The sequence below is a fragment of the Coloeus monedula genome (genome assembly GCF_965178545.1).
Source record: "Coloeus monedula genome assembly, chromosome: 1".
Taxonomy (NCBI): Eukaryota; Metazoa; Chordata; class Aves; order Passeriformes; family Corvidae; genus Coloeus; species Coloeus monedula.
This window is the reverse complement of record NC_138781.1, coordinates 135814014-135835163: the sequence shown is the minus strand read 5'-3', so window position 1 is coordinate 135835163 and position 21150 is coordinate 135814014. Positions and strand designations below refer to the sequence as shown.

General features: G+C 43.0%; 1 protein-coding gene across 1 annotated transcript in view; it reads right to left on the bottom strand.

Moving 5' to 3' along the window:
* The window catches only part of LOC309585007 (neural-cadherin-like), a gene marked incomplete at its 3' end in the record, with an annotated part of 54028 nt that overhangs the window by 26316 nt on the left and 6562 nt on the right, over nt 1–21150 (bottom strand). Inside the window, exons 2-12 of the mRNA XM_082301428.1 lie at nt 14243–14437; nt 13567–13792; nt 12036–12240; nt 11527–11638; nt 8144–8393; nt 7076–7218; nt 6564–6736; nt 6022–6190; nt 4159–4329; nt 677–849; nt 385–552 (exon numbers count right to left, since the gene is read on the bottom strand). Coding sequence (XP_082157554.1) covers nt 385–552; nt 677–849; nt 4159–4329; nt 6022–6190; nt 6564–6736; nt 7076–7218; nt 8144–8393; nt 11527–11638; nt 12036–12240; nt 13567–13792; nt 14243–14437 — 1985 coding nt within the window. The remainder of the gene's footprint in view (nt 1–384; nt 553–676; nt 850–4158; nt 4330–6021; nt 6191–6563; nt 6737–7075; nt 7219–8143; nt 8394–11526; nt 11639–12035; nt 12241–13566; nt 13793–14242; nt 14438–21150) is intronic.

The following is a 21150-nucleotide window of genomic DNA, read 5'->3' as shown; positions in this document are numbered from 1 at the left end:
TTCCCATGCTAAACTGAGAAAAGCTGTAAGAAAAACACAAACAGGTAGCACAGCCCACTGAGGATGGAGGAGTGAGGAGCTGGCTCTTGGTGGGAACACTCAAGGATTTCCCAATCTGGCAGCGCACAAGTCTTGCTCCTGTGGAAGCACACCTTGAGGGCCATTCATGTAAGAATTCACTGGGAAAACTGCTGCCAGCTGAAATGCCAGCCTATTCCGTGGCAGGTATGCCTGACAAACTCAGCAGTGAAGGCTCACAAGGGAACAGTGCAACGCAGTAAGGCTGCAGAGTGGGCATCCGCGTACTTCTGGCTTAGAGACAGAGCACAACAGAGGAAGAAGTGGAAATGAAGAGGGAGGGAAGTAATCACGCTTCTAACATACCACAATCTTGGTGTCACGAATGGTGTTTTCGGGGATGGTTACCCAGTATGTGCTCTGCTCCCACTGGGGTGGCTGGCTCAGTGCACTAGTGACAGTCACCGTCAGCTCCACGGTGCTGCTTCTGTTCCCGCCATCTCTCGCCACAATATAGCGGCTAATGCGCATTGTCTACAAAACAAACATAGAGGATGCTCAAAAACCATTTTGTACAAACCATGAGATTGCAATTAACCCTCTGCAATGGGTTAGAGGGGTGGGATGTTGCTCTGTTCCAAGGAGAGCCTCACATTACCTGGGGTAGCGGGCAATTCACATACACCCAGCCTGTGCTGGGGTTGATCTGGAAGTATTCCAGTTGATGCTCTAACATTGAGTATGTGACAGCAGCATTCACACCCTGGTCACTGTCGTGAGCTGCAACTCTGAGGAAGCTCGTCCCCACTGGTGTGTCTTCACTAAGGAAGTCTTTGAAAAGACAAAGGTATTATCAGCAGCTCTGCTCTGGTTTATCAGGCTGTATGTGTAAAGAAACACCCCTGTAAAACATCATTGTTCCCTTCATGGGAGATTAAACATTTCTGTACTGAGACAGGTTATAAAGTATTGCCACCAACAGTGTCTATAGTCCTCTTTTAGCTTCCCCTTCCCTCGCCCCTGCCATGCTGGGTTGTTAAGTGAGCTGCTGGCGATGCAGATTTACTGACGCTGCTGCTGCCAGCACTTGTGCCTCTCCATGGCGGCGCTGGCAAACCCCACAGCTGCTCACATGCCCACTGCTTTGGATCACAGCCCAGCCTGCTGGGCTCAGCTGATGATAAAAGCAGGTTGGCATCAAAGGGAATTCTGTGTGAATTGAATTAATCTTGAATATGAGTGGTGCCGGCAGCACTGCCAGCGGGAGGCACTAGGTAATTGCAAAGCATAAAGACTCAGGTCACAGCGAAGATGCCTCCAACACCCCAGTGTTTTGGAGAAGCTATCCAAGGCAAGGGCAATGATAATTTTATGTATATCCCTTTCCTTAGGTTTCACTCCCTGTTCCCAGAGATAAACCTGTGACCGTGGTCGTGTCTTTCTGCCCATAGTTCTAGAGAGACCAATCCTTCTTTGAATCTGCTTGGATAATTGTGATCTAAAAATCTGGTGGCAGAGTCAGGCATTTGAAGAGCCTACTGCACAGAAAAGTAATAAATTTGGTCTTCCTAAAGCCTGGTTTCTGGAAGGGACACCAACAAAATGAGGCGAAATCATGAGCAGTCATTTCCTGCTCCCCTTCACTCTGCAAGGCACAGCTCTATATGAAGCTGTCGCATCCCTGTCAGCTGCCTTTCTTCCATACTCATCTTTACATTGCACTGATTTTTTGGTCCAGCTCTTCCCTCTGTCCTCAGCCATCCAGTCCCAATTCCTCTTCCAAGTAGCTATGTGTGCTTGCCTGATTGTACTTTTGAGCTGTTTCCTTGCACTAAGGTTCCATCAGCTCAGTGTATTAAAATGGCTCTGACAGTGGAAAGGCTGTTGCAGTTGGGTTTAGGCAATCCAGTCAGTCTATTAATTCATGTCTTGTTCAGAAACTATTTCACATCTTTGATCTCCCATGTATGTATCTCCTTCAGCATTTTTGAAGTAGGATAATCAGAACTGCATACTACCTATGGAGTGGCCATGTTTTCTGACTTAGTCTTCTCCCTTAATGTCAACAGTCTGTAGCAGTGAAGCAGTACAACTTTAAACCACAACAACCACTTGCTCCATGAACAATAATTTGAGATTTAATTGGCTTCACTCATCCCTGTGTCATTTAATTGTCCAGAATGTCTTTGGTGTGTCAGTAATAGACAAAGCTAATCTCAAAAGAGATTTACCAGCACTAAGACAGATTAATGAAAATTGAATTAATTGCTAAAAACACTGTAAAATACCCCTTTTTTGTGTTTATGCTTTTTGTGTGTATTTATGCTGCCTTTACCAGTCAAATTCTGTTAAATTGCATTGTAAGAAAAAAAACAGGGAAGGGCTGTACTCTCTCATTTCGTGTGCTTTTCTTGCTGCTGACACAACGTTAACATTTACTGCACCATCCCTACTACAGGGAGTTAAGCATTTCTTTAATGTCTGTTTTGCAGGCAGATGATAAAATGCATGGCTAAATCAGGGATTTGACCAACATCCTAGTGTTGAGAGTAAAGAACCAGCACTTTCCAGGATGAATAGAAACCTATAACTAATGGCATTTGATCTTCATCTGGGGAAGAAGCTATTTTTAATTCTGTGACGTTCAAGCATTGATTACTTATGTAGAGATGCTGGGAAAGTGCTAGGCATAACGTGACCTCATTATCTGCAGTTTTGCCATCTCAAAGAGCTGCCTTTGTTTCAGAACTTTTGCTGGTACCCTGTGTTCATGAAAAAAGAAAAAAATCTGCCTGTTCCTCAGAAGTGCTGAAGCCACCACAATTACAAATGCAACCTCTCAGCTGCACAGCTTTTGAAAAACAAAAATCCTGGGCAGTTTCACCTGAAGGACATGTGTGATGGTAGAATAGAAAGGTTCATCTTTGCACAAACATTACCTTTACCTCAGGGATTTTTCTGCTCTGCTCAAAAATACTTCTCTCCAGAGGGATCATTTCTACTCCATTTCTCAGTGCTGCTTTGGCCAGGTTTGCAGAAGATACTTGTAGGACTGTAGAAAGCACTATTCCAAATCTACACATTTTAACCAATTTGGCACTTAGAGTTAGTCACTACAAGATACTTTAAAAGGTGCAACACAATTTTCTTTCTGTCCTTGGGCATAATTCTGAAGTGTGGATGTATTTTTAGCCTATTTCCCAGCAGCTCACTTCTCGTTAAAGTCCTAAAATATAAGCATCCAACCTATTTTTGAATCCTTTTGAAGTGCTGGCCTCTGTGATGTTAAAGACGATTTACTTATAAGCCATCTTCATTTTAATAAGGCATTGTTCACTGCTTTGCCTTGCATGACATTTCCACACAAGTGGCAAAAAACTCCAAAATGAAGTTGTTGGCAGATGCATCAGCAACCATTTTTTTTTCCATTTTCAGGCAATTATGCAGGAAGGACCTGTTCCAGTCCAACAATTAGAGATTATGCTCATGACTTGTGGATGACATTAAATGTAGAGAGTCCAAGTGTAACGAAATGCAGGATTCTACTGGAGAAGCATCAAGTCAAATTAAACAAAAGACTGATATAAAGCATATCATGTGGGGATGAAAAAGGGAATGTCAACAGGGCAAATGGGAAAAGCTAGCTCAGCAGGACAGATACAGCAGGCATTGGCTCCCAGCCAAAGGCAGCCTAGAAACCAAGGATTTTGTGCTGTTTGACAAGACATAAATGCTACTTCAGTCTATTCAAACAGAGGTGCTGTGCTACAGAGACACAGATGACAATTGTACTTTTAGTCAGGGTTGATGAATTCCCAGCTAGGATGTCATGTTTTGTTTTGGGACATCAAATAAAAATTCAGTGTGGAAAAAAGCTGGGCAGAGAAAACTGCAAAGAGAAGGGATCAGATCGGCCTCATCTGTAGGAGTGAAGGATGTCAATGTTTTTAAGATAACTCTAATGACTAAAGGGGACTGGTTAATTCTGCACATTTCTCCTGATGATGAGTTAAACAGTAATTGGCTTAGTGGGCAAAAAAGGAAGATTGGTCACCTAAAGAACTGACCATTGTTACAAGGAATAACCTTCTAACCAGGTTCACGTGTCAGAACTGGGACAGGCAGTTAAGTAACACTCACACTGATAGCGACTGTTCTCAAACTTGGGATCGTTGTCGTTGACATCGGCGATGAGGACGGTGACCTGGCACACGCCGATCAGCGGCTCCTGCGCCTGGTCAGTGGCAGTAACAGACAGCGTGTATTCCCTCTGCTGCTCCCGGTCGAAAGTCTGCGTGGTGGTGATGACTCCTGGAAACACAGACACCTCCTGTTCTGCGTGTCACAGCCTCAGGACTGAATTTGCAGAGAGGAATCTGCACATCTCCTGTGCAAAAGGAAGCTCTGACCACATGCTACACAACCATCAAGGCTGGTCCTCACCGCCCCTGCAATGCATGTCTTGGACTAGACCAACTCCAGGTCTCCCGTCTCTCCTCTCCTCATATGTCACATGCTGCTTTTTTCCTGCTGCCCTGATAAGAAGCTCAGTCTGAGTACCTTGTTATCTCATCATTTATGGAGCACAGAAGGACTTTCTCCTTCTTATTGAAGGGCCTCTCTAGGTTTACTCCAGTGGTATTCCAAGTAACTGAATCAGCTTATTATTACTTTGAGGAAGAGTGACACCACAGAAGACACCAGTGATGTGACCAAAGTAACTTCTACTACAGGAGATGGAGGTTGCCTCATTCAACAGATTAAAATTGGGTAAAAACTTACAGTGGATAAATCAAACAATTTTCTTCAAATCTTTGGGTTTTCCTCCGTACTAATCAAGTCTCTTCCTGCCTCAGCTATTTTCTTCTGGTTAGCAGATTTTAAACTGGCCTTCTTGAGGCCACTTCTAGACCTATTTCTCTACTATGCTCGGAGTTCGTCAGCTCTGTTGTAGTCCCTTCCAGTCTCCTGCACAGTCCCAGACATAGCAATATCCCATTTTCCTGTTTTGACTATAGAAACATCAACAACTATATAACATCTTAATTTGAAATAAATCATACATGAAGACATCTTTGCCCTATTCTGGTATGAGGGTTTTGCCTGCAGTGCACTGGATCTCCTATTTGTGCATGAGATGAGAAATAAACTGTGGCCACATTGTAGGGAAGAATAAACTTAACCTGTAAAAATCACACTTTCTGCTCTGCATTTTTATAGCTACCCTTGATCCAAATAGGAAGGTGATACAGAACACAATTTTATCTTCTTATTGTACAGGGGTTCGTTTCCCTGTTTAATTTGCATTTGGGGCCCCCAGGATAAGGATGTGGATCTGTTGGAGTGAATCCAGAGGAGGGATATGAAGATGATCAGAGGGTTGAAACACCTCTCCTGTGAAGACAGACTGAGTTGGGATTTTTCAACCTGGAGAAGAGAAAGTTCCAGGAAGACCTCACAGCACCTTCCAGTACCTAAAGGCAGCCTACACAAGAGCTGGAGAGAGTCTGTAAGCATGTAGCTATAGGACAAGAGGTAATGGTTTTAAACTGAGGGACAACAGCTTTAGATCAGGAAGAAATTCTTTACTGTGAGGGTGGTAAGACACTGCTCAACACAAGTTGCCCAGGGAAGCTGTGGATGCCCCATCCCTGGAAGTGCTCAAGGCCAGGTTGGATGGGGCATTGAGCAACCTGGTCTAGTGGAGGTGTCCCTGCCCACAGCAGGGCTGTTTGAACTAGATGATGTTTCAGGTCTCTTCCAACCCAAACCATTCTATTGCTTCTATGATCTGAATCACTACAACCTTCATTTATTCTAATCTATGTGTATGGCTATCTACATACCCTGAGCATTTTCCAGTGTTTATTCTATAAACTGTCACAGCTAACCCTGCAGTTACATTGTTAAAGCATGAGCCCACATGGACACACTGATACAGCAGCATTTTCATTACAATACAATGTCATTGTCATTTTTCCTCAGTAATCTGAAGCTACTGACCTGTGTCTGGGTCAATGCTGAAGCCTAGGGAAGCTCCATCTCGGTGCATGAGCCCATACTTCACCTCTCCATTGATGCCGAGGTCTGCATCATAGGCTTCTACCTGTAGCACGTGCGTGCCTGGAGGCTGATTCTCCAGAACCCAGGTGCTGCCACTGTAGTAAGCGCACTAAAAATACACCCAAACATCCGACCCTAAATATTACACAGAGTCACGTGAATTTGCAGTGTCAATAGTGTCAATATTTTTTCCAGCAGGTCTGAGAAAAGCTTGTAAGAAAATCACTACTATTACTTATGCACACAAAGAAATCAATCTCTAAGGGAGAGGAAGAAAAAAGGAGAATGAAGACTTTACATTTCCCGTATGGAGAAAGCTGACTACTGTCCACTTACAAGTTGATTCTGCTCTGCACACACAGACCCTTCAGCCCACCAGCAATCACCAGTAGCATGGAGACTCTATAACCCCAGTTACAGCCTAGATGGGAAAAGAATATCTGCAGAAAGACATCAAGAATATCTGCAGAAAGACATCTTACCTCTTTAAAGACAGGCTTGTTGTTATTAACGTCGTTAACTCCTACAATAACCTCAGCAAAACTGCTGAGAGGAGTGGGTCCCCCTGAGGCATTGTCATCTATCGCAGTGACATTCAGGGTGTACTGTGGCCCTTTCAGGCTGGGTGGTGGGTTTCTGCGGAGTTTAATGATACCTGAATTTGGAAGCATAAAGCGTCATGTTAATTTACTGTGTAAACCACAACATCAAGTGAGCATCACATTTCTCTGTCACTGTATTGCTGGCTCAGTTTGTATTTTGGTTGCAAAGCACAGGAATCTGACATCTTAGTCTGCACAGCCTTGGACCAGGATCCCAAGTTGTGGCTGAGAGTTGAAGAAAAACCATCATATCAAAAAACTAATCCTCACTGATACAAAGCACCCCCGTTTGCAGATTATATAGCTATGGTGCTTTCTTATGGTTTTTGACATACAAGTGGAGCAGAGTCAGTAGAGATTAGACAGTGAATAACTGTGTTCTAAAACCTTACCTTTCTGACTATCCAGCTCAAAGTTGCCCTCCTCATTGCCTCCTGTAATCAGATAAAGTAGCCCATCTCCGTCAGGGTCCTCTGCCCGAACAGTAGCCACCAAGGTGCTGGGACCAGCATCTTCCGAAAGGAAAGTCCTGTAGCTGATGGACATAAGGGAGCAATGGCAGCATACAAAGTACCAGAATAACCATCACCATGTTAACCATCAGGCAAGATTATGAATTCATTATGGATGTTTTTGTTTTAAAGCTTTGGGCATGCAACCATGGAATCTTCCATTGGTTTAAGACCGGACTTTGGTCTTCTTTGTTCAGCATAGGGTACTTATTTTAGGATTGTAATGCTGTACTTTTGGTATGCATCATTTCAAAGGATCTTTTGGAGCATAATAATATGCACCATACTACATTGTACTGTAAAACAGGATCATGTATCTCCTAAAGTTGAGAAAAAGGACTAGTATCTGCCAAGCAGTGTTTCTTATGTCCCTATATATTGATGGAAAGCAATACTACAGAGGTGAATGTAAAAAAGTATTTAATTTTGTATATAAATATATGTATGTTTTGTATTTAAAACATGTTCATACTTCAAAATTGTTCAAAGAATAGAAATCGTATTGATCAGGGACAGGAAAGAAAAAAGGCATCTTAAACAAGCAGGGGCTCATGAAATTAGCTTACAATTCAATCTGTTGATGCTAAAATTAAGTTTTAGTGTTTGCTAACTACCATATTTATCTGTCATCTATTTATACATGGATAATCACTTTGAGACCTAGGAGTCAGTGCGGTCAAAATCATCCCCTGTACAGACAGGTCTTTGATTCATTCTGTTCTCTCTCTATGAAGTCGATACACTGGTATCACAACTGATGTATTTTTTTTAATACACAATCTAGAAATGAAAGTTCAACTCCTAAAGCCTTTCTATACAGAAATTACCCTTCAATTTCACTGGAACTTACAGTTGCACTAAACAAGTGACCATTTAGCCAAGTGCTAGTAAGGTTACACGTATGAACAGCATCTTTTAAAACCAAAGCAGGTGTTCAAGGTGCCTTACACGGGCTGGGAGAAGACAGGAGCCTCGTCATTGACGTTGGCCATTCGGATGCGCACGGACGCCGTCCCTGTCCGAGGGGGATGTCCTTTATCGACAGCTATCACCACAAACTCGTACATATGGTTTGCTCGCTCAAAGTTCAGCCTCTGGTTAGAATTGATGACCCCGTGACGTGTGATGGAAAAATCAGTGCTCTGGATGAAGTAAGAGATCTCAGAGTTGGAGCCAGAGTCGCAGTCTGTTGCAAGCACTATTAGAGAACACATTTAACAGAACAGTCATACTGCAAAGGAGGTTTGATTATGTTGTTTCCTAACAAGTCAACTCTGGTTTTTTGTTAGTTTTTGAGAACAGGCATCACCTAAATCGGTTTCATCCATAAAAGATTTTTTGGGGTTTTTTTGTGGTTAGAGTCTGGGAACTTAGCAGGAGGCTGGGAGTGAAAAGTCAAAACAACTCTTCTCTCTGCTCCAACCCAGCCTGAGTGATTGCAACCAGGTGAATTTGCAAGAGAGATGTGATCCCAATACTGCACAAACGCTTTGTACAAATAGCACTCAACACTGGCAATTAGCACACAATTAGTATGCACATTGGTTGAACGTTATCAGTCATGAACTGGTTCCTCACTCTTTCCAGGAATGCCATGTTCAAATTTAATTAGCTCCCAGCAAGTTATATACTTTTTATTTACCTGGTGCTTCAAGGTACAAAGAGTGATCAAACATTCCTTCCCAGTAAGAGTTTTTTATTCAGTATGTTGAGTGACCCATCTGCTCAGAAGCAGCAAACCTGCACAACAGAGACCTGGAGCTCACAGCATAGCATCAAAAGTGATTTTTAAGAGAGGAAGCTCACCTCTCCAATTACCTTGCAATTTTTCTAGCCAAACAATGAGGCTTCACATCATACCCACACTGGTAATAAACAAACTCCTTTTTCTACCAACAGGATCCAGATGTAGCCACTGTGATAGCACACAGCCTTCTGGAAGCAGAACAGTGACTGCAGTGCGTGGACACTCCAGCAAACAGCTGCAGCATCATCCACAGAGGGGTGGTGGAAACAACCCATCCCTATCTGAATATTAACTCAAAATAGGAAAGGAGCAGAGAATGATTTCAAAACTACACTGAAAAACTGTTCTACTTAGTTGCAAAAAATTTCCACTACATCTGCCTGTGGAAAGTTACTCATCTTTGTTTACAAGGATAGTTAGATTGGTTGTAACATTTTGTTTAAAATCTCTCCAAAACCCACTGTGAATAAACATTAGTGTGTGTTATGGACTACAAAATTAAGGGGATTTAAAGTTAATCACTCTCTTGTTATACTAAGAGACAAAATATATTAAAAACTCAAGAAAGACTACAATGACAGTGATTTAAATCTGTGAAATATAGTGGTTAAGTATTGTTTTTAGAAAGGCATGCAGAACATGAAAAACATATTTGATTTGAAAAATTCTGATTTAATCTACAGTCATTACTGAGCCATTGTAACCATTCACAAAAATACATTCTATGTGCTTAATGATACACTTCTTTTCCCCCAGAAGTTTTCAGGCAAATAGGGAATGTGGCGCTTACCTGTACATGACAGTAACAGGCCTTACTTCCCAATAGCAACAGGGAATTCTATTCCCCTCCATTTCATTCTGTCCTGGAAACTGGTGTGCATTGCAAACGATATTTTAAGGATCATATGGCAGCCACAAGCAGCTCTGTGCTGGCCTTGCACATATTCCGAGCTAGCTTAGTGCAAGCTACCTCTGGCTCAAAAGCTGACTGTGTTGCCAGCTACAACTCCAAGACTTGCTCTGCTGGCACAGTGATGCAGCTGAAGGCTGAGGGCCCTGCTGAGAGCACTCTCCATGCTTCAGACTTTGAGTGTGCTAAAATAAAAGTGGCTGATAACTGAAACCTACATTCACATAATCAACAGTTTTAACAAAAGCATATATCACACTACCTTTTTCACTGCCATCAACAGCTACAGGCATGCTCAGAATGGCAAAGCCTGTCTCATATTCGCATTTATTTTTGCTTGTGGGTCATTCTGAGGCTGCAACATCCCACCCCTCAAGGAACTACAGCGTTTGTAGAGCTGTTTGCCTTTTTTATTTCCTGAGATGATACTTGCTTTGGCAGTCAGTTGGTGGCACAGGTCTCATCCTGCACATGGTACAGCTCCCTTACAGCCACTAACAACTCTGCTCAGCCCTTCTACAGCAAGTGAGTCTTCACACACCATTTCCACTGACCGTCACTATACTTCCACCTCACATTTTCTTTTCTAAGATGGCTCTTTCCCTTGAAATCTACCCCATGTGGCAAGACAACAACATGGGATGCAATTGCACGGCTTTGACATTCTGCTTGCTTGGACATGGGGCATACATTTTTTCCCCCACAAGTGGAGTTTTGATGAGCTTTACAAGTCTCCTGGAGAGAAGAACATTCATCTCTTTAAGGAAAATCACATGCTTAGGAATTTTAGGAGTTGATTATTCTGAGCAATTTCTTTCTTCCCAAGAGCCATTAAATCTAAAAATGAAGTACGACAAGCTCTGAACTCTCTTAGCAAGTGTTTAGAGAAAGCAGGCCCTGCAGCCCCCTTGCACAAGGAAAGCTAAGCTTCTTATCACCTCTGCAACCTGCAGAGTTCAGCTCCAATTTTGGGAAATTTACATTGTTGTCTTTTTGCTAACGCTTGCATTGGCACATACACATTTCTCAGGGTTCATCACCCCTGAACTCTTTCAACAGGATACTATTCTAGCCTCTAAAAATGTCATCTCTGCACTCAGGGTTTATATACAAGTGACAAATAGCCATGTTAAAAGCAACAAACTTGGGATGATGACTGGTAAGCCACAACCATAAATGTAAGTTCACAGGCTTTCCAAATTTTTTTCCTTTAGTACTTTGCAAGTCAGTTATACAGCATTAATGTCTATTTGATAAAAATAGCTGCCTATTTTAAAAAGCCCTGTTTTTTCTTAACACAATAAGAAAAGAAAAACTAGTTGCAGCTGCTTCTGGGACACAAAAAGGTTACCAATATGAGTTAAAAGACAACATTTAAAGGAAACAAGCTATGGCAATCCATTAAGTCACCTCCTACCAGCTGCTTTAACTGCCCTTGGATAGCACAAGATCTCTCCTTGGGCACAGTACAGTGATCCTCACCTGAAGACACTCACAACTCTACTTCCAGAATACCTAAAAGCCATCCACAGATGGCCAGGAAAGCTGCCATCCACATCTTACAGAGGCAGTGCCTGTGGAAGAGGGCACTTCCTCATGGCCAGAACACAAACAGGTAACAAACCAGCAGGTCTGTGGCAAGACTGAAATGAAAGGTAACAGGATGGTCCTCACCTTGCAGTAGAGATGTGCCAACAGGAATGGTTTCGGGAACGTTGTCTCTGCTGTAAATGGAGCGCTGGAATTCAGGAGAACAGTCGTTTTCATCGGTGATATGGACCATGACCTGAGACAAAAGGACACACTGAGAGTGGATTTTAGCTCCCGCACTCTGCAAAAAAAGCACCTCTTTCTGGACACTGCAGTGGCAGTCAGTGCTTTTGCTGCTCTCCCATCCTTACTTATACCTCTGATGCTATTTTTCTCACACTACTCCTGTAACACAGAGAAGTATTTCCTTCTCCACTCCCAAGATGGGAGGCAAATCCAAAAAGTAGTAACGAGGTATTTGCAGAGCCTAGATCTGAACCCAGGTCAGAGCCCAGCTTTCTGTCTGTACTACAAGGCCTCCTCCCTGCCCAGCATCCTCACGAGTGTCCTGGGCTGTCCATCTGTGTAACTGGTCCCTCTAGCAAGGTAACAAGACTGCAGACCATGGGGAGGACGTGAAGTGATTCGTGTACCTCAGTCACACTGCTGAGAGTGCTCTCAACTTCCATGGCTTTCAGTAAGAGGTGATAGAGGTGGTGCTCATTCTCGTAGTCCACAGCGTGGGTCAGGCTGAGCTCTCCGCTCTCTTGCCTCACCCGGAAGAGCCCAGAGGGGTTCATCAGGAGAGTGTAGGAAAGAGGCTGGCTCTGGAAGGAAACAGCCTCAACAACTGCTACTCTGCAAAGAATGAGAGAACAACTCTTTGCTTCAAAACAATAACAACAAAAGCTGTCTCCTCAGCACCTAGGAGAGGAAGATGAGGATGAGGAAAGGTGCCAATGCTTGGCTCAGCTTTATATTCAGACTGGAAACCCCTTTTGCTAGAGGGAGCCCATCTACCCTCTCTTCTGTCACCAAACTTACTCACTGACATAGCAGTGATGAAATAATCCATTTCAACCCCCACTAACATTAAAACGTCTTTTTCTTTCCCATTGTACCTTTCTAAATACTTGACAGCAGTTACTGGTTTACCCTCAGTTTCTCAGTTTTTCAGAAATAAGTGACCTACTATACTTCTGAGTTTCTCTGAAGTTGTCTATGCAGAAAAGAAACGGGTTCAGACATGGATGGGAAACCCATGGAGCATAGGGCTTTCCAGATCCTGCTGTCCACCTTGGCAGGACATCAAAGGAATATTTGCCTCCCTACTATGACTTATGTTTTGAAGCTCTGCCTCTCACATCAGTCTTTCACCAGCATGACAATATACTTTTAGCTCATCTCACTGAAAGCTCCAGGGAAGAAGAAAAATTTCCCTCCTCCTTCTTGTTCAGTCTTTCTTAAGGATTAGTGGCACATCTCCAGCAATTTTTCCTAGGTCATCAGTTTATTTTGAGGTTTCTTTCTCCTTAGAGGCCTTATGGCACTGTTCCACCTGCTCCTTAGAGGCCTTAAAGCCCATTCTGCTCTCAAGTAGCTGAACAGTGCCAATAAACCCAGAGCCAGCTTGGGAGCATCTCCCCACTGTGGCTGGGATTAGCTGCTCTTCATGCAACAGCAGAGCCGCTTGGAGATTGAGCTTTATCTTTTTGTACTTCACACTGGTGCTGCTATCTCAAGAGTCTGGCAATGACTTGTCTTTCTGGAAATTTAAATACAAGTCAAACGGGACACAAACAGCTCCAAACCTGATTAATTAAAAGACTATTTTTCAAGCATTTGTTTAAATCTCCAGGAGATGCATAGCCAGTAGTTTGGGTGTTCTAATTCATGATGCAATGCACTAACACCCCAAAAATATTAAAGTAATTCCAGTGTCCCAGACTATATCCCATGTGCTACATTGGAGGCTCTGAAACATCAGAACAGGCATAATTTCTTTTAGAAAACACAACATTATTTTAAAAGTGTAATGCAAATGTAAGGCAAATGCAAATGCATATATGAGTCTTTTAACTCATATGCATAGACCTGAGACGCGAAACCACAAAAGTTTCACTCTACTCTGTGAAGGTCCTCTCGGACTGCTGGGAGCGAGACACCTAAAAAAGTAAAACTTACTTTTCTCCTGCTGGAGTATTTTCAGGGACAAACACATTGTAGGACATGTTAGTGAACTGTGGAGGTCGGGAGCCTGCCAGGATGGAAACGGAGGCATAGGGGCTTTTGTTGCCGTACTCATCAGAGGCTTCCACAGTAACAACATACTCCTTGTTCCACGTCAAAGGCAAGCCAGTTGTCATGATAATGCCAGTATCCTTATCCACTCGGAATCGCTCCTCACCACCTATCAATACAGGCACAAAGCCAGTCTGAGACATGCCCCACAGCAAGAACATTTGCACCTTCACCATTCCAAGGTAAGCTATCCTCAACCCATCCACCTACGTCCTTACATGCAGTTCTTTTTACCTCTCCAGTTGTTCACCTTATCTTTCACTCACACTATTTTGTTGACCAGTGCAGTGTAAAAGAGACAAGAACAAGTAAGAAATGGAGCCTTAAGCTAACAGTAAAGCTGCCATCAATTTCAAAATAGAAGTAAAGCAAAGAAAATGGCAACAAGAAAGCTTCCCATCCACATACTTACAGCACTTACAGCTTCTACTTGCTGTACCTGCTGTATCTTTAAGGATTGCCCAAGGGAAAAATCTACCAATGAAATTATAAAATGGGAACTTGTTCAGAAACATCTGCAACTTAACAGAATTTTACCTTTTTTTCAGGGTAGACCTACCTGCAATGAGTGTGTAAGCTATGCCAGCAGTGGCGTTTTCATGGCTACTGTAACGTGCGACAAGCTGGTAGATGAGAGTGCCTTTGCGCGCATCGGGATCGACACGTGCCAGGTACGGGTATGGGTACATGCCCCAGGACAGAAGTTCCTCTTCTGGGGCAAGGAGTGTCACGTGGCAGAGGTACCAGTCATCATCTGCAAAAGACACATGCATTTCTAGACAGCTTGGTCACAAACTTTAGTCAGGAATGTTAAGATCTTATCCACTGCCATCTGTAAACAAACTGAGAAAGAATCTTCCACTGCAAAGGACATGTAGAGATTTAATCACAGTATTTTTACCTCTAGAGAGACCTATATTCAAGCCTCTTTAACTCACAAGTCACTAACAGATGCTAAAGGTATATATGGGCTTCTTGAAAAAATTTTCCTAAGCACATTTGTGTTTCAGAAATGGCCTTAAGACTTGACTTAAAATTAAAATGAATATGTTATTGAATCTAGAGAATAAATTTGAATAAAAAGAGAAACTAAAGGTAGAAAGGGGGGATGTGGAAAGGTACATATGAGAAATGCATGTTTTCTGCCTGTTATAATATGATCATATACTTCAGCAAACTGCACTGAGGTTGCAGGTCTGTTAAGGGCTACACCACTATCAAATTAACCACCCACTCAGGTGTATGTGTGTCTCATACAGGAAACCCTTCATCTCTGCCTTCAGGAAGGCCATGTTTCACACAGGATGGAAGAAGACAGGAGCATGTGGACAAAACCAGCACCAAAGGCAAGAAGTAAGCCAGAAATCCCAAACAATTTTAAGTGTATGTCTCAGGGATGTGGTACTAAATAAAAGGCCACCCACAGATAGACATACCCTGATATGTCAGATGTGTACTTAAGAGCAGCCTTACCCTGCAGTAAAAATACATGCTGGACAATTTCCCAGAGAAAATAATTTCCAGGAAGGAAAAGTCTTAACTGAAGTTTTGTGGGCTTTTAACATATTTAGGATCATTTAAGACGTGGTTTCCTTAGCCAGAGGAAATTCTTAGATTACATGGTTTCTGGTTTTCTCATGTACCACTATTGCATACACGGGAACATTGGTTAACTTTTTTTTTCCTCTGTGTTGCTGTGTAGGACAAGGTACAGCCCACAGCTTGAGCTAGTGGCTCATGAGAGCAGCTGGAGCAGTCACTATTTTATCTACAGCCAAGAAGGAGGGTTGAGAAATACATGTCCGAATGCAGCCAGCTACAGACGGTGTTATTTTGCTAGGGTCAAGTAAAGGGATGAAAACTTGTAGGCATGAGCATTTAAAGATATTTTTGTTCATTTATTGTTCTAATTCAGGCAGTTCTAATTTCTGCAGAGATTGAATATCTAGTCAAGTATTTTTCCCATTTAGTGAAACCTGTAGAATGATTTCAAAAATTATAATTATACAGATTATTCTTAATACTGCTCCATGTAGGTGATCCAAGTGTTAAGTACCAATAAATAACGAGGTCCTAATCCTGCTGTAGGTATTGTAAAACCCACCAAAAGTCAGCACTAAAACAGAGCTTTATGTTTTAAAAAGGACAAGGGAATAAATTTCACTGAGTTCAGGACAGCATGCCAGGGAAAATATTTGTGTTGTTCAAATTAACCATATTTTCTAGGCTTTTACAAAAACGTCACCTTCCCCTTCTCTGAAAGGTGTATTTAAATTGAAACATAGAAGAATTTAGGTTGCAAAAGACTCTAAGATCATCAAGTCCAACCATTAACATGGTACTGCCAACCCCACAACTAAACCTGGGATTCACCATCCCTGGAAGTGTTGATAAAGCATGTGGATATGGCACTTGAGGACATGATTTAATGGTGAACATGGTGCTGGTGTTAGGCTGACAGTTGGACTTGATGATTTTAAAGATCTTTTCCAACATTAACAATTCAATGGTTCCATGAAACCATGTCCCTAAATGCCACATCCACATGTCTTTTAGATACCTCCAGGGATGGTGACTCCACCACTTCCCTGGACGGTGTTCTAATTCTAGCCTGTTCTAATGCTTGGCAACCCTTTCTGTGAAGAATTTTTTCCTTAATATCGAATCTAAACCTCCCCTGCCACAACCTGGGGCCATTTCCTCTTGTCCTATCCCTTGATACTTGGGAGAGGAGACCAAGCCCCTCCTGGCTACAGCCTCCTTCCAGGCAGTTGCAGAGAGGGATAAAGTCACCCCTGAGCCTCCTTTTCTCCAGGCTGAACACCCCCAGCTCCCTCAGCCGCTCCTCACAGGACTTGTGCTCCAGACCCTTCACCAGCTCCATTGCCCTCCTCTGGAGACGCTCCAGCACCTCAATGTCCTTCCTGAACTGAGGGGCCCAGAACTGGACACAGAACTTGAGGTGTGGCCTCACCAGTGCCCAGTACAGGGGGGACAATCACTGCCCTGGTCCTGCTGGCCACACCATTGCAGATACAGGCTGGGATGCCACTGGCCTTTTTGGCCACCTGGGTGCACACTGGCTCATATTCAGCCCTCACTGAACCTTGGCAAAACTGTGACACTTAGCAAAGCCTCAGATCACAGACTCATGGGATGGGTGAGGTTGGCAGGACTTCTGGAGATCATCTGGTCCAACTGCTCTGCTCAAGCCGGGCTACCTAGAGCTGGCTGCTCAGAAAAATGTCCACAAGACTCCAAAACCTCCCTGGGCTAAACTAAAGTTCTAGGGGCTGGATTTCAAGAAAGACATGGACCAGCTGGCAAGTGTCCAGAGAAAAGCCAAGAGCAAAACCAGGAAGCATGGCCTTCAAGAGAGTTGAAAAGACCTGGAGATTTTCAGGAGACTGCAAGAGACATGCAAACAGTGATATAAGAGGCTGAAGACTGATGTATGAAGTCAGTCAGCTGTTCCATAACCTGCAAACCAAAATATAACTACCTCTCATTCCCAAGGAAAAGACTTGCATTAGATGTTGGGGGTGGGATCTCTCAGCATGTTTTTAATTTTAAGGATAATGGAGCCCTTGATAGTGGCCAGAGAGGTGAGACAGCATCCATCAGCAAGATCTTTAAGACCTGACTAGACAAATACCTGCTGGCAATCGCTTTGTTGTGGCAAAACCTGCCTCTAGGCAGGCGCATGGAACCAGCAAGACTGTTAAATCCTTTCCATCACAACTTAATCTCCCTGCCCTACAGCTTTTGCATCTCACTGATTTTTGAGGCATACATGTCCACATGTCACTCATTCCCCTGCAGCTTGAAGGAACTTCTGACATAAACATTCTTTGGACTTTGTGTTTTATCTTTGCTGTTTGCTTAAGGGTAAGAAGTGAGAAAAGGAGTGAATGGCACTCTAGAAACATCCAGCACCACACATGAAAGGAAAAACATGGGGTGAGGCCAAACCTGGAGGGCTGTGGTACAGCAGCAGGGGGTAATAAACTTCAGCTATAGGGTGGAATGTCTTTCTGCAGCTGAGATCTGGCTCACTCCTTCAGGCCCTCAGCATTTATTTCAGGTTTTCAGACTTGAAGCTGAACAAAATTTAAATTGAAGCAACCTGCAAGCATGCTGACAAAACAGTCCAGGTTATATCCACATAGATCAGAGCCCTAATTCTAGCAGGGCATCAGTGGAAGAAAAGATAGTTACGAAGAGCAGATTTTAGTCAAATCAAGTCCAAAACCCTAAAAAAGCAGTGTTGAACATGGTCTGGAGACTAACAGGAGGTCAGTCAAACAGCACTAATTTCCCCTATCATCCAGAAAGGGCTGTTCAGAAGCAGCACTGTGAGTAGGGACATTTCTGTTCTGGTAGCTCCCCTTTGCACACACATCAGGTGTGAGAACCTCAAGGATATTAAGGTGTTACAGACACATGGCAACCAAACACTGTGTAAAATTATCACACTGACTTGAAACAAGTCAGTGGAACAAAACCAGCCTTGACAAAGTAAAGTTTTCCTCCAGGAATGCACTGGGTTTCCAACTGTCATATCTGCAAAGGCATTAGCAGATCAAACCTCTGAAATCAGTTGTGTTTTATTTTGCTCCTGACACAACCACAGCATCCTATTAAATCAAAAGGCAACATCACCCAGTGATGTTGTAGTTCACCCATTTTGTCAATATGAATCATCCACTGCAAGGAAGGAAATAATCAGGAAACCAGGCTCTATACCCTGTGAAACCAGACTATCGACAGGATAGTCTGGCCTCTGCACCTCATATTGGAAAGAGTCTTGGTATGATCAGTCTGAAAGAGTTACTAAGGTGTGATTTTCCTGGAGATAGTGGTGTATCCCCAAGGCTTCAGCTTTACCTCTTGCTTACATCTAAAAAAGGCATATAAACAAAAGGGATGTCAATCAATCACCAGCTAAGAGCATCCTAAGTAAAAATGTTAGGATGTAGCAAGTGCAAGAATGAGGGGAATGAAGAGATGCAAAGTTGGTGTCTTGGAGGGCTAAACACTCTTCAGCAGATCAGAGCAGATACACCCACACCATCCTTGGACAGGAATATGAAAGCAAAGAAAGAACTGGAAAGGGTTTTGAAACTGCAAGTGGCTATTCTTGCAAGCCTGTATCAATTTCATGCCTTTAATCCTTTAGTTTCCTCCCTTACCAGAAGAAGGAACATAAGAGAAGAGAATCTCTTTCCCTGAGATTACGATTAGAGCTGCACTGATTGATGTGGGTTTGAGAGGACTAATGTTGGAAAACTGAGAAGTAAAAAATGTGCATTAAAAATGTTAGTTTATGTTTTGTTTCTATCCCCTCAGGCAAAAAGAATCATTTGAATTGAAAAGAGACAGTGTGGTAAGTGAAGAAGTTTCTGAAGTACCCAGCTTGAAATAGGACACCGAGGTGGAATGCCTAGAAAGTCCCTCATTGTGCTGTCAGCCACACCACTAGTCCTCAGCGGTAGGGCAAGACATCAGGAGCTTTGGCTCATTATTGAACCATAGCCAGGAAATCTACACCTGGGAAATGGTTACTATCATGCTAAAACCCCCTTGTCATCTTCAGGACCATAGGCATAATCTACTTGGGGATATTTAAACCAAAATTTCTTGTGGCAGTAATTGATCTTTAACCAGAGTTCATCATCACTTCTAGAAATGCTTTTTTTTTTGCATTTTAATGACAATATTAGTGATATTTACACAGTCATGCTGTCCACTGTGCCACTCTCTCCTGCCCAGATGGCTTTTGAATCTGGTGGTACATTATTCCTACAAGCTTGAACATCAGCAGCTGGCCAGAAGATGAGCATCCCAAAAAAAGGTATTCACTGAGGTAAAGGAGAAGAGAAAGCAGCTTTAACTTAGTCTTGAGGACTAGTCCAGTCAGCAACACCTGTGATGCTCATATCTCTGCCCCAGCTACAGCATGTGCTCTCACTCCCTCTGGGAGAAGTGCAGGGGCATCAAGAAGCTCTTACAATGGGGAAAGCCTTCACAACACGTATTTCCCTTTCAAAACCGAAGGCTTAATTTTATGAATTTCTTTTCTCCAACTCCCTTAAGGAAAGTTGTATGGGAGCACCTGTAGTCCAGCTAGTCAGCTGTCATGAACATGATGGGTCAGCTCCACTTCAAGCACTGATGAGAGATTCCTGAGTGTGATGTTTTTATTAATTAACAGATTTGGTGTCTCACAAATGCCCCTAAGGTTTGGATACAATACCCAGGAGCATCATATTCCCTTGCAACACACTAGGGCACTGGCTGGACTCATGTTGGACCAAGCAGTAAGTACAGTGTCTTGAAGGCAAGGGAACACCCTTACCATCAGTTATGGCAATAGGCCTTTGTTTACTCCCTCGGCATTCCACAAACCACTACAGCAGCTTGTGGGTAAAGAGCCCAGAGCCACAGTACACGTGGGCAATGTGACTGTACCAACTGCCTCGTCTAAAGCCATGCCAATCTCAATTTTCCCTCCTCAGTTAACCACAATCAGCAAGTTTGAAAGAGCAGCCTGCAGAGATCATTTTGCATTATATTTATTACATATTTCTTAATATACACCAGCACCTGTACATATTTTCTATATATACACACCCTCACCCAATTTAAGAGGCAAGGTCTTGCTTTTCTCAGTACTACCTGTGCACTCACCCAGGGGGACCATTGAGCTAAAAGGCAACTGCAGGTGCCACTGCACACATGGACAGCAAAGAAAAATCTTCAGCCAATTTTTCACTTTCTGTGAAAAACTACAGCCATTTATCAGTGTTGTCCTTTAACAAAATTAAGTCTCTTCTCCCTGAAGGTTGTTCAGATGTTTTTAAACTAGAAAGTTGCTTGCTGAGGCTTCATGCGGTAACAGCTCTTCCTATGACCATACTTAGAGTATATTAACTTTTTTCCAAATGCTTTAAAAGTTTATGTCACCAGCAAAATACAATCATTTTAGAACAGCAAACGTGTTTGATATGTACACAAATATGCAAAAAAAAATTGTAGGAATATTAACTTTACCCCATTAGCACCACTGGATGCAGTTGTGAGAAGCAGCTCAGACCCAGCAGCACAGGCCCCTTTGGGAAAGCTGGGCAGCAGCACTGAGAGGTGTTTGGAACAGCAGCCTCCAAAGGAGCCGTGTGCTGGCTACTGTGCTGTGTCCTAAGAAATGAAAAGGTAAAGTCGCTAGATTGCCTTCCAATTGTCCTTATATACTAAATTTCTAAACAGATCCTCTTCCCCTTCCACAGACATGGCCCTTGGCACTCTGCTACTTCTCTTTCACAAAGCAGTGTCTGTGCTATACACAGGGGTTGCTTACTTAGGCAAAAGCTGAGCCACCCATAGGAACTTCCAGCTCCTTACCCTGGTTGTCATCAAGTGCAGATACAAAAATGCTGCTAGCAAGGATTTTCTTGCTATTTTCTAAGC